We start from the raw sequence: 13,097 nt of genomic DNA on the forward strand, positions 1-13,097 counted from the left end.
CTAGTCTATCTACCTAACATTTAAATCCTTCCAACTACCCTTCGAAGGAAGTATTATTACCCTTATTTTACCTTTGAGAGCCAAAGAGGTTAATTACTTGTCTAAAGATAAAAAACTTAGTAAGTGGCAAGTCCAGAAGTTGAACCTGGAACCATCTAACCCCAAAGCCTATGTTCTTTCCACTGTGCAATATGATCTTTTAAATTCTTTTAGTTACTCATTCATGAAATATTTGTTGACTGTCAGAGTCATGAGTGACTGATGGGGACGACCCGGAATCTGGAGCCAGCTTTATAGGGCGATGTCCCACCTGCACAGGAGAGTGCTGCCGGCCAAGGGGCAGAAGCAGATCATCGTAGTAACAGGAGGATGTGGCCTCAATGATGTCCTCAGGACCTGGGCGTCACACTAACAAAAAGGACCTCGGATCATCTCTGCTAACTTTGCAAGCCTATCTGCTAAGAGAGTCAATAGTATTTACACTGTAATTCCTTCTCGCCTAGGTTACTCTGTGGCTTCAATTTCTACTGGAAAAAGCATCCACTTTGTTGCTGGTGCTCCTCGGGCAAATTATACTGGCCAGATAGTCCTGTACAGTGTTAACGAGGATGGCAATGTCACAGTTATTCAGTCTCACAGAGGCGACCAGGTAAATTCCATTGTTTAAGTGGGTGAAATTAATTTTAGGGACTACAGGAGCAGATGAGGAGTGGGGTAGAAATGTAGAAATGGAAACTAACATTTATGAGTGCCTACCCTGTAGCTGGCCCTGTAATCTGTGTTTACTTGAACATTCCTTAAAGCGTCACAACAATACCGAGCTCTGCTATCCCTTGGGACAGGTTCCTGAGAGTTTAACTCTCTTTCTAAGGTCACAGAGCTTTCCTTGGGTTGAGATGTCATGAAAACCCAGTGATGACAGGCACGAACCACTGCTCTGCAGGCAGGCCCCTATGAGGAGCCAGGGATCTGGAGGAGAAGTCCTGCGGAGGGAGCAGGGTAGTACTATAAAGACGAGCTGCTACATCGGGGCTGTCACAGCGTCTGTCGCTCTGACATTTCTAAAAGTAAAGCACCTCTCTTCTCTGCCACTTTCTTCTGGTGGGATGCATGACAGTTAAGTAATCAGAACCTGTGCTGACTCCCAGTCAGGGTCACTAGAGCAAAGGCCACAAGGTAGACTCCTATTTCCTTGCTAGGCAGTTTTGACCTCTGGGCTTGGCACATATTTGAAATGAGCATCTCTGAAGTCTAACAACCAATAGAAAAATGTCTTCCTTAAATCAGAGAAACTGACCACCCACAGACTTCCCTTCTGCGGGATTAATCTGATCCACTGTCTATGGATCTTCCAGGAGTAAGAAGACCTGTGTCTTTGTTGTTTGTTCGTTTGTTTAGGGGATATTGGCTGCACCCACAGCATGCAGAAGTTCCCAGGCCAGGGATCAATCCTGAGCCACAGGAGTGACCTGAGCTCTGCAATGACAGCATTAGATCCTTAACTTGCTGCACTGCAAGGGAATTCCACAAGACCTGAGTCTCGGACTTCCTTGACCACAAAGTCTGGTCCCAGACTTTTTTCTGCTCTTTAATGTTGTAATGAAGAGTGCTTTTATTTTGAGAAAACCAATTGAATTGTGGAAGGAATCATTTCTTGCTTATTTCCAAATTCCCAAGAAGCATTCACATGGGCATACATTGAACCTTGGTTGAATGGAATAATGAACAGTCAAATTCCCAGTCTCTCTTGTTCCATTTTTATTTCCAGCTTGTCCTGCCAGACTACTCTCCCATCCCTGTTCACCCCATGGCTCCTTATTGTGCTTTCCCGCTCCTCTCCACTTAGAAAATTCCTTGCCATCTTTTAGGATGTGATTCAAATAATACTTAATATTTCTAAGCCTTTCTGACTCCCGCACACTCTGCTCACACAGCATTCATACTTGCTTCTATTATATTTTACCACAGAAGCACAATTATTAGTTCCACCTCCCCTTTCCCCTCCTGCCTTTGTCTACAATGTCTCACAAACCTCCTAAGCATCCCTCTTAAGTGTTGTCTTGACCCACCAGCACCAGAAACACCTGCAGTGCTTGATTAAAATACTGTTTTCTTGATCATCCCCTAGATATTTCCATCAGAATCTCTGGAAATGGGTCTCGGGAATCTCTATTTTAAAGCTGCTTTTTTGGGTGATTTCTATGCACCGTAGGTCTAGAACCAAGTGTTAGAGATTGTGTACAACTGGAGAGAAGGGACTGTGTTATCCATCCTTATGTTCCCTGCACTTTACAGGCAGCAGACTCTCCACTATTGTTTGTTGAATGAGTAACTAAAAGTTCAGTGTAATACTAGGAGTATCGGAATCCTAAGGTTGCTGTGCTTTGTTACTCCAGATTGGCTCCTATTTTGGTAGTGTGCTTTGTGCAGTGGATGTGGATAAAGACACCATTACAGACGTGCTCTTGGTAGGTGCGCCAATGTACATGAATGACCTAAAGAAAGAAGAAGGAAGAGTCTACCTGTTTACTATCACAAAGGTAAAAAAAGAAATTAAACTTACTTTGATTTTCTTTAGTATTGGTAAAAAAGTTAATCTGCATTTTTGCGAAATAAAGAAAATCTGTTATCTTTGTGTAATAATTTTCGTGTATAGTATGTTTATATTTCATGACTTTGAAAGTCGCTGTTAAGTTATAGTTTTAAAAATCACCTTGAGGAGTTCCCGTCGTGGCGCAACGGAAACAAATCCAACTAGGAACCGTGAGGTTGTGGGTTCAACACCTGGCCTTGCTCAGTGGGTTAAGGATCCAGCATTGCCGTGAGCTGTGGTGTAAGTCACAGACACGGTTCAGATCCCATGTTGTTATGTCTGTGGGGTAGGCCAGCGGCCCCAGCTACAGCTCCAATTCGATTCCTAGCCTGGGAACTCCATAAGCTGTGGGTGCGGCCTAAAAAGACCAAAAGACCAAAAAAAAAAAAAAAAAAAAAAACAAATCACATTGAAAAGCAAACTCTAGGGCTTAATGTGTATTGCATGGCCATTTTCTATGAGAGGTCTTTGAATATGTATTCGCTTTACAAATAAAGTCATTGTAAATAGCTTTTTTTGCAATACACACTCACAAAACAAACATCTGTATATTTCCCAAGTGTCCCATTCAATTACCCTTCTTTACTATAAAGATATAAGAATAATAGGGCAAAACCATCTCGTTAATATTTTACAGTGTTAATATTTTACTGTGTTAATATTTTACCGTGTTTAAGGACAAGTTGGACCAGGCCCTGTAGAAACCTCCATATATTCCTGGATGCTTTCTACATTAGTGTGACAGGAAATTCCATTGCTTAGTGTAACATTTAGGTATATATCCAACTCTCAGAAATTCTAATTTTTGCACATAAAACTGAGCATACTCTAACATGGAAAAGTACGGTTTTTCCAACTTGTAGACTAAACTCTCTCAATTCATTAACATAAGTAACATGAAACCTGAAAACCAAAATTCAAGGCACAGGCTGACAGAAAATTAGATGACTAGATAAAGAAAGGATGGAAAAAGAGAATCTGATACTAATATGGTAAATACTATACTTAGCTGTTGTGATTTTATCATACCTTACTTATTAAAATTAATGTAAAAGTTGGCTCTTGAACAGAAGCAGTTAAGCAATTATGAAGCATATAAAGAATATGTAGTTGAGTATTTAATAAAGAGCATATTTCCTAGTTTGAAAATTTAACTGATCCCCAGTTTAAGTCTTTCTTGCTAGTCAGATATCCTGAATTATTATTAATTGTTGAAGGTGAGACAATCTTCTAATACTTTACCAGACTCAGGAACAAATTGATTTCCATAAGATTATTATAGAGAAGAAAGAATCCACACTGACCCAGTTTCATGGTTGAGGAGCATTGCTTTCTTGTGAAGTCATGAAATATTTCCACTCTTGATTTCAAAATTTGAAAAAAAAATCTGTGTCTCTCACAGGAAAATGCCTTTTCTTTGGCAGAATTATGCAGTGTTTCTTACAATGGGATATTAATAATCTCATTTTCACTGCCTACCTCATTAAAATTATGCCACTTTTCAGTAGTTTTTAAGTAAAGGACTAAATTAAGATATTGTGTGTGGGGGGTGTTGTCTCTACCTTAATTTTATTAATGAGATTGGTAAATTTCTGCCAGGAAATTTTTACATAAAAAAATTTGGGACGTTCTTGTCATAGCTCAGTGGGTTAAGAATCTGACTACTATCCATGAGGATGCGAGTTCGATCCCTGGCCCCACTCAGTGGGTTAAGGATCTAGTGTGGCTGCGAGCTGTGGTGTAGGCTGGTAACTGCTGCTCTGATTCAGCCCCTAGCCTGGGAACTTCCATATGCCACAGGTGCAGCCCTAAAAAAGAAAAAAAAAAAAATGGAAACAAGTGAGTGCAGGAAAAAAAGTAGGGAAAGAAAAGAAATGGATACTTTAATGTAAGTTGTGCAGCCACAGTAAAGAGAATTGGTTCCTTTCACTTTGGTTTTTGAGCAGATAGTCTACGACTTTATTTGCTAAAAAATTTTTAGGAGTTCCCATCATGGCTCAGTGATTAACGAATCGGACTAGGAACCATGAGGTTGCGGGTTTGATCCCTGCCTCCCTCAGTGGGTTAAGGATCCAGCATTGCCTGAGCTGTGGTGTAGGTGCAGACGAGGCTTGGATCCGCGTTGCTGTGGCTCTGGTGTAGGCTGACGGCTTCAGCTCTGATTAGACCCCTAGCCTGGGAACCTCCATATGCTGTGGATGTGGCCCTAGAAAAAGACCAAAAAAAAAAAAAATATATATATATATATACACACACACACACACACACACACATATATATATATATATGTATATATATATAAAACGCTCATCCTAAACAGAGAAGAGAGAATTTAAAATTTTAGGTTTAAAATCCTATCCATTTTTAACAGATTGCAAATCGGTTTGGGCATCACTTGCAGTGAGTTGTAATTATAAAACTTAATAAGGTTTGCTTTAATTGTCCCCTTATTCCTCCTTTGCAAGGGTGTTTTGAATTGGCATCAATTTCTGGAAGGCCCTGAGGGTGTGGAAAATGCGCGGTTTGGCTCTGCGATTGCAGCTCTTGCAGACATCAACATGGATGGCTTTAACGACGTGATTGTTGGTTCACCTTTGGAAAATCAGAACTCTGGAGCTGTGTACATCTATAATGGCCATGAGGGCACCATTCGCCTGAGGTATTCCCAGGTAATCCAGAATTTCCTTTCGTGGTGATGTATGTATATGCATTGTTGTGTTAGAACTGGAGAGGATCATGTTTCATAAGCATATATCAAATACTTAGTGAACCGCTACTGTGTGTCAAGTACTGTCCAGACTCAGAACAGGGCAGACAAAATTGTGCCCTTTTTGGATTTTCCACTCTTGTGGAGGATTTGGAGGGAGAATAACATAAATAAGAGAAAGTGTTCCAGATGGTAATAAATGGTAAGAAGGAGCTCCTGTTGTGGCACAGCGGAAATGAATCCGACTAGTATCTCTGAGAATGTGGGTTTGATCCCTGACCCTGATCCCTGGGCTAAGGATCCGGTGTTGCCACGAGCTGTGCTGTAGGTTGCAGACACAGATCAGGTCCTGTGTTGCTGTGGCTGTGGTGTAGGCTGGTGGCTGCAGCTCCAATTCCACCCCTAGTCTGGGAACTTCCATATACTGCAGGTGTGGCCCTAAAAAGCAAAAAATAAATAAAAAATGTTTTAAAAAGTGAAATAAAAATAATTTTTGGGGAATGGGAGGTATCAGGCCTTTGAGTGAATAACCAAGAAGGTCTCACTTTGTTATTTTGTTATTTTTTTTTGTCTTTTGAGGGCCGCACCCACAGCATATGGAAGTTCCCAATATAGGGGTCGAATCATCGCTAGAGCTGCCGGCCAATGCCATAGCCACAGCAACATCGGATCTGAGCCACGTCTGCAACCTACACCACAGCTCATGGCAACACCAGATCCTTAATCCACTGAGCAAGGCCGGGGATTGAACCCACATCCTCATGGATGCTAGTCGGGTTTGTTAACCACTGAGCCATGAAGGGAACGCCAAGAAGACCTCACTTTGAAGGTGCTTTTTTTTTTTTTTTTTTTTTTTTCTGTCATTTCTAAGGCCATACCCGAGGCATATGGAGGTTCCCAGGCTAGGGGTCCAATCGGAGCTGTAGCCACTGGCGTACGCCACAGCCACAGCAACGCGAGATCCGAGCTGCGTCTGCAACCTACACCACAGCTCACAGCAATGCTGGATCCTTAACCCACTGAGCAAGGGCAGGGATGGAACCTGCGACCTCACAGTTCCTAGTCAGATTTGTTAACCACTGAGCCACGATGGGAACTCCGAAGGCAGCTTTTGAGGAAAAACCTGAAGGGAATGAGCTAGGAGAGGAATCAGGGTGTGAATTCGCATCACCTCCTTCCCAGTCCACTGATCTTTCACTGCTTTGTGCAGGTTTGTTATTTTATGTGAGAAATTCATTCTGTTTCTCTGATGGAAATTTGGCTGCAAGAATGAGAATCAAGTTATCAACCAGGACCTACTGTATAGCACAGGGAACTCTATTCAGTGTTCTGTGATAACCTATATGGGAAAGGAATCTGAAAGGAATGAATATGTATAACAGAATCACTTCGCTGTACACCTGAAACTAACACGACATTGTAAATCAGCTATACTCCAATAAAAAAGATTAAGTTAAAAGCAAGCCAAAACAAAACAAATCAACTGATTTTACAAAACAGAAATAGACCTTCAGACATAGAAAACAAATTTGTGGTTACTGAAAGGGAAAGCATGGGGGAGGGATAGAAGAGGAGTCTGGATTAACAAAAACACACTACTTATGTATAAAACAGATAAACAACAAGGACCTACTATATAGTACAGAGAGCTATACTCAGTATTTTGTAATAACCTATAAGGAAAAAGAATCTGAAAAAAATACATATATAACTGGTTCACGGTTATACACCTGAAACTAACACAACATTGTAAATCAACTGTACTTCAACTAGAAAAAAAAAAATGAATGATTATGGAGCAGATAAGATATACTTGAAAAAAATCAGTGGAATTCTGTGGAGAATAAAACAGCCTGGGAAATAGCTGTATAAAGAATGTACCAGTGCAATGTAGATGCTGCCTTTTTTCTGTTCTGTTTGCTGAACACTATGATTTCATCTCAAACTTGCTCTTTTAGAAAATCTTGGGATCCGATGGAGCCTTTAGGAGCCGTCTCCAGTACTTTGGGAGATCCCTGGACGGCTATGGAGATTTAAATGGCGATTCCATCACCGACGTGTCCGTTGGTGCCTTTGGACAGGTTGTTCAGCTCTGGTGAGTCACTGAGAGCCAGGCACAAACCAGCCAATGTAAAGATAGCCGGCTAAGTAGCACACATTCCTGTGCTGGTGTTGTTGAAATGTCCCATGCATTATATAAGACTTTAAGACGTTGATGTGTCATAGTTTGCATAGAGAAAGGAATATGTTTTTCTTGGTGGGAGGAAAAAGTATTTGCTTAATCTTAGAATCAAGTTTCTCTTCTCTATATGGTGAGCAAAAAAAGTGCATTGAAGAGACAAAGACCTTGAAATGGTATTCAGGATATTTATGAATATTAACTCTCAAATAGCCTGACCTCAGCTTGCAGAAGAGAATTCTCATGAGACTGCTCAAAAAATACTGAACCCTGTGACCACAGAAGTCAAGTGTAACTTCTGATGTGGTTAAATGTATCCTTTAGGGAGTTCCCATTGTGGCACAGCAGAAACGAATCCAAATAGTATCCATGAGGATGCGGGTTCAGGTCCGATCCCTGGCCTCACTGAGTGGGTTGGGAATCTGGCTTTGCCATGAGCTGTGGTGTAGGTTGCAGACATGGCTCAGATCCCATGTTGCTGTGGCTGTGGTGTAGGCCAGCAGCTGTAGCTCTGATTCAACCCTGAGCCTGGGAACTTCCACAGGCCGAGGGTGTGGCCCTAAAAAAAAAAAAAAAAAAGTCTTTTAAAATTATTAGTCATAAACAAGCCACTATTTAGGTTTAGCTGACCTCTCACTGACCTCAGGAGGAGTAGAAGAGCTGGGGCCAGGAGGGGGATGCAATAAGGGGTTCAAGGGCATGTGAGCCAAGGACAAAAATAAGTAAATTGGGTTGGTGAGGAAATAGGATCAGAAGGAAATTGCGAAGTCGATCAAGAGACCTCAAGAAAACATAGTGCAGTTATCCATTCATGTCTGTTGAAAAATATGCCTTAAATGTCCAAATACATCAAGAACAGGAAAAATTACATATTGATGTTGTGTTGTTTCTGAATTTAATGAAGCGATTTACAATATTTCTTTGTGCTTTTAAAGGGTGAAATGCACTGATTTCAGCACATCATTTTAATGACACCTTCATGTGGAAAAAATACAACCTAAGGTTATTATTAAGACTGAAAAAAAGAAAATATATTTACCAAATAAAATCAGTTAAAATCAATTAAGAGTAGCATTAGAAAAATGTAAGGTGTGATGACATAATTAAACTGCTGATTTGTAAGCAGTTTTTTTTAGAAATAGTACCTTCTAGTGATCACCATGTAGCTGTCTTGGTAGCTATTCACTTACCATATGATGAAATTCCCTTTTAAGATAGTCCAGGATGGCCAGCTGCTTCCTTTGAAAGTGGACTTGATTCTTCCAAAAAGTCAAGACATGTGGAGTCAAATCAACTTACTGAGGGGATCGGTTAAGCTAGGTTAACGTGGTTTTGTGGGCACGTTCTTATAATGTGCTAAGACTAGTTTTTCTGGGTAACTTCCTGAGAATAACTTTTGAAAAACATTTATGTCTTTCAGGTCACAGACGATTGCTGATGTATCTGTAGATGCTTCATTCACACCAGAAAAAATCATTTTGCTTAACAAGAATGCTGAGCTAAACCTCAAACTCTGCTTTAGTGCGAAGTTTAGACCTACTGACCCAAACAATCAAGTGGGTGAGTAGACATGAAATAATCTGTACAAGAGTAGGTTTGCTTATAGAACTTTAGTCCTGGGTAGAAGCATACTTCATATTTGGAGACCAAAAGAAATAAGGATCTTTCAGATATTTGAACTGTTACATATTTGAGGTGCTTAGGAATGGTTAATTAGGCACAGAAGGTTCGTTGAGACCTTCCTCTGTCATCTGTAGAAGGTAACATTCTGCTGCAGAAAGTTGTAATTTCAATGGCATCATCATGGACTCTTCCAGGCTATCCTTTAAGTTTCTTTTAGCTGTGGCTTCCTAACTTAAAACCGTGGGCACACGCAGATGACACTGAACTCTAGCTCATGTTAAATGAGTGCCGTGTATGTTGGCTGTGCCATGATCTAGACAGAGTGTGTTCAGGACAAGGATCAACTATTCCTATTCTTGAAATTTTAAAATGCATGAAATAATGAGAGAGTAGAAAACAATACAGGATTTGTGACTAGTGTTCACGATTTTCTCAATAGTCCAAAGAAGTGAGTCGAAGTGTGTAGTGTGCCCTACTAGAAGGAAGAGTAAGGAAGACTACTCTCCTAGTCTTCCTTGGTGAGCAAATGTCAGCAGGAACTGATGCCCTCTCTCCCTACAGGGGTCCCATCATCTTCCAGGGCCTGGCTGAGGCCCCGCGTCCTCTCTGAAGTCTTTCTAACCACTCCTCTCCCCTCCATCTCCTTGCCTTCTTTCCTCCATCTCTCATCTCCACTTGTCTCACATCCATCTCTTCTCCATCTCACCTCTTTCTCGCCTCCATCTCTTCTCCACCTCCCTCTATCCTCCATCTCTCCTCTGTATCTCCTGCTCCAGTTGTCTCAGTCCTCAATACATAGCGATTGATTTGGCACTGGATCCAACACTGCCTTCTTTCATTTGCTGCGTCATTGGTCCTAATCCCCCACCATCAGATTTTTGGCTCTAAATTTTAGAAACCTGTATTTCATATAGCTATTCCATTAGAGAGTGAACAAATAAACTAACTTAAAGGGTAAAAACATAGTGGGAGGCTATTTATCACAATTCAGACCAAGAAATTCATACAAAGAAATAAATAGGTTAATAACACAAAGTTAGGTTCTCATCTTGGCACGCTTTCCTTATTTCCCACTTTCCACATTCATCTGGCATTTTTCCTTCTGGGTGTTCAAACAATGACCCAGCTCTGGGTAACACATCTAACAGGCCTGCCTTGCATCACGTTCACCTGAGTAGCCGAGATAGTTGAGTCAAAAATCATTATGGTATAAACATTAAGTGGCTTGGTGGAACGTACAGCACGGTGATTTTTGTTAACAGGACCGTATTGTATATTTGAACGTTTGCTAAGAGAGTACATTTTCAAAGTTCTTGCCACACAGAAAAAAGTAACTTTGTGAGGTTATGGGTGTGTTAAATCACCTTCTTGTGGTAATTATTTTGCAGTATATAAAATCACTATGTTGTGTACCTTAAATGTACATAATGCTATATTTCAGTGATATCTCAACGATGCCAGGGGAATAGAATATTGAACATACAAGATTAGTTTGGAAAATCTATTAGTTGGCAGAAATGGCTGGCTGGTCACCTTTGCTGGTCCTGAAGCATGGATTTATCTCATTTATCGTCCTATTATTTTTTTTTTTTTTTGCCTCACTCCATGCCATGGGGAAGTTCCCGGGCCAGGGATTGAATCCGAACCAAGGCAGTGACCTGAGCCACAGCAGTGGCTGAACCACCTGGGAACTTCCCTTCCTGCTTATTTCTGACTATACTTCACCTCTTCTGTTGCCACCTATTCAAAAAAGGCTTTCCGCTTTCTGAGAATTTCCTTCCCTTCTTTTCGTTGTCTGGAGTCTCTTGCTGTTGGACACCTTTCCCTTTGGAGTTTTTTCTGCCTGAGGTCCACACAGTCATGGTCATTTGTCACTTAATTGCCTGGCAATAAAAGGATGTAAGACATGAATCCCATCTTCACAACTTTGAAAAATTAATTTATAAAGTCTCTATACTTAGTACATTAGGTGCACACTAGCTTGAACTTCATGCCCTAAAAGCTATTATATTGCCTATGTGACTATGTATCATTTTCACCAAGATGCTTGAAAAAATAAAACAGTATTACCATGTGTGCTCACTTTGTCCTAGCTACAGTCACCTCCTGGCCATTACTTTTCCTTTGCACTATTTTCACCATTTATTTTTAGTTCTTGATTCTCTTATATATTTAATATATATATTACTATATTATGGTATCTTTGTTTACATCATTTAGGTCATCAGAGCAAGAAAAACCATATACATCACTTCCAAGTGATATTTTAAATGTAATATGTAAAATGTTTCTGGAAGTGTATTCAACCTTTAAAATATTGGTAGTAATAGCGTAATTCTAAATAAGGCAGTCGATGCTATTAATAGTATCAGATCTTCTCTCTCAGTTTTGAGCATGTAGCCAATAGACTTTGGAAGGTTCTGATAGTTTGGGCATTGGCTATTGACATCAGTTTCTATCACATTTGTTTCTCATTTCCATCTCCCTAGGTTAGTATTATTATCTGTGTTTTATAGATGAGGAAATGGAGGTTCAAAGAGGTTAAGCCAGTTGTCTAAAGCTCATAAATGGTGGAATTAGGATTCAAGCCAAGTTTGTTTGATTTAAAACTTGTTACTGCAGTTACCTGTCCCCAAGTAAGCACCTAGAACATGCCAGACACTGTACCTGTTCCCTTAGAGTATCTAAAGTAATCCTCAGATAACAGTTTATGCTCAATACTTCATAGAGACAGCAAGAACACGATGTCTGGTTTCAAAATTACCCAAACTTTATTTCTGACTGTGCCCTTGCTGGTTGAACTGAAATGAATTACTTTACATCTATTTTTTCTCCTGTTCATTATCTGAAAAATGGGATAATAATATCCAAGTTCTAGGTTTATTGTAAAACTTATATAACATATAAGAATATGTTCAATTGCAGGCACTCAATAAATGTTGCTTTTCTTTTCATGTCATCATGTTATGATGCTGAAACCAGTATTTGAGGAAGTAATTTGAGCAATTTCATTTGGCCCATTTCCTGGTGGCAAGTCTACCTTTCCTTCCACTGAGTTAAGCCACGTTTCTCTGAATCACATTTCTTTGTACCCAGAGTTCCATACATCACACCAGAGCTAGATTTACAAATGTCAAAGGCTATCCAAGGGTCACAGTCCATCCAATGGAAAGACTGGTTTTTGTTTGTCAGAGATGTCACCCAATAAGACCCAATAAAACAGGAATGGTTTTCCTTAAAAGTTTATTTGTAATAACATTTCTTTATGATTTTTATTATAGCCATTATATATAACATCACAATTGATGCAGACCAGTATTCATCCCGAGTAACCTCCAGGGGGTTATTTAAAGAAAATAATGAAAGGTGCTTGCAGAAGACCATGATAGTAAAGCAAGCACAGAGTTGTTCTGAGCACATCATCCACATACAGGTGAGCCTAGGAGTCATCACTCTTTATCTCATTTCTTCTTGAAGGCTAATGAATAGTGAAAGCCAAAAATGGAAGCATAAGAGTTGAAAATGCTTGCCTGGAGTTCCCACCGTGGCTCAGTGGTAATAAACCCAGTTAGTATCTCTGAGGATTTGGGTTTGATCCCTGGTCCCGCTCAGTGGGTTAAGGTTCCAGCATTGCAGGGAGCTGTGGTGTAGGTCACAGATGCAGCTTGGATCCCTCGTTGTGGTGGCTGTGGTGTAGGCTGGCAGCTACAACTCCAATTCAACCCCTCGCCTGGGAAACTTCCATGACACAGGTGTGGCCCTAAAAAAAAAGAAAAAAGAAAATCCTTGCTCTTCTAATTAATACTCTTGTTATCTAATTCTGTGAATAGTAGGTGTATTTTCTTTACGTTATTGTATGTGGTCACATTCTATTATATAAGTCATTGGCATTAATTTTAGGAGATTGCAAGTACAGGGGCTAAAAATAAGATTCTTAAAAACAACACTTTCTTAAATGTTTAACAAGAAAAATTCTTAGTTAATGATAAATTTTA

General features: G+C 40.1%; 1 protein-coding gene across 2 annotated transcripts in view; it reads left to right on the forward strand.

The window, feature by feature from the left end:
* ITGA2 (integrin subunit alpha 2) overlaps positions 1-13,097 on the forward strand; it is a 104,072-nt gene that overhangs the window by 60,714 nt on the left and 30,261 nt on the right. For both annotated transcript variants that reach the window (XM_021076566.1, NM_001244272.1), the window contains 6 exon segments: positions 504-649; positions 2,397-2,540; positions 5,059-5,262; positions 7,259-7,395; positions 8,900-9,039; positions 12,384-12,535. In XM_021076566.1, coding sequence (XP_020932225.1) covers positions 504-649; positions 2,397-2,540; positions 5,059-5,262; positions 7,259-7,395; positions 8,900-9,039; positions 12,384-12,535 — 923 coding nt within the window.

The sequence above is a fragment of the Sus scrofa genome, chromosome 16 (genome assembly GCF_000003025.6).
Source record: "Sus scrofa isolate TJ Tabasco breed Duroc chromosome 16, Sscrofa11.1, whole genome shotgun sequence".
Taxonomy (NCBI): domain Eukaryota; kingdom Metazoa; phylum Chordata; class Mammalia; order Artiodactyla; family Suidae; genus Sus; species Sus scrofa.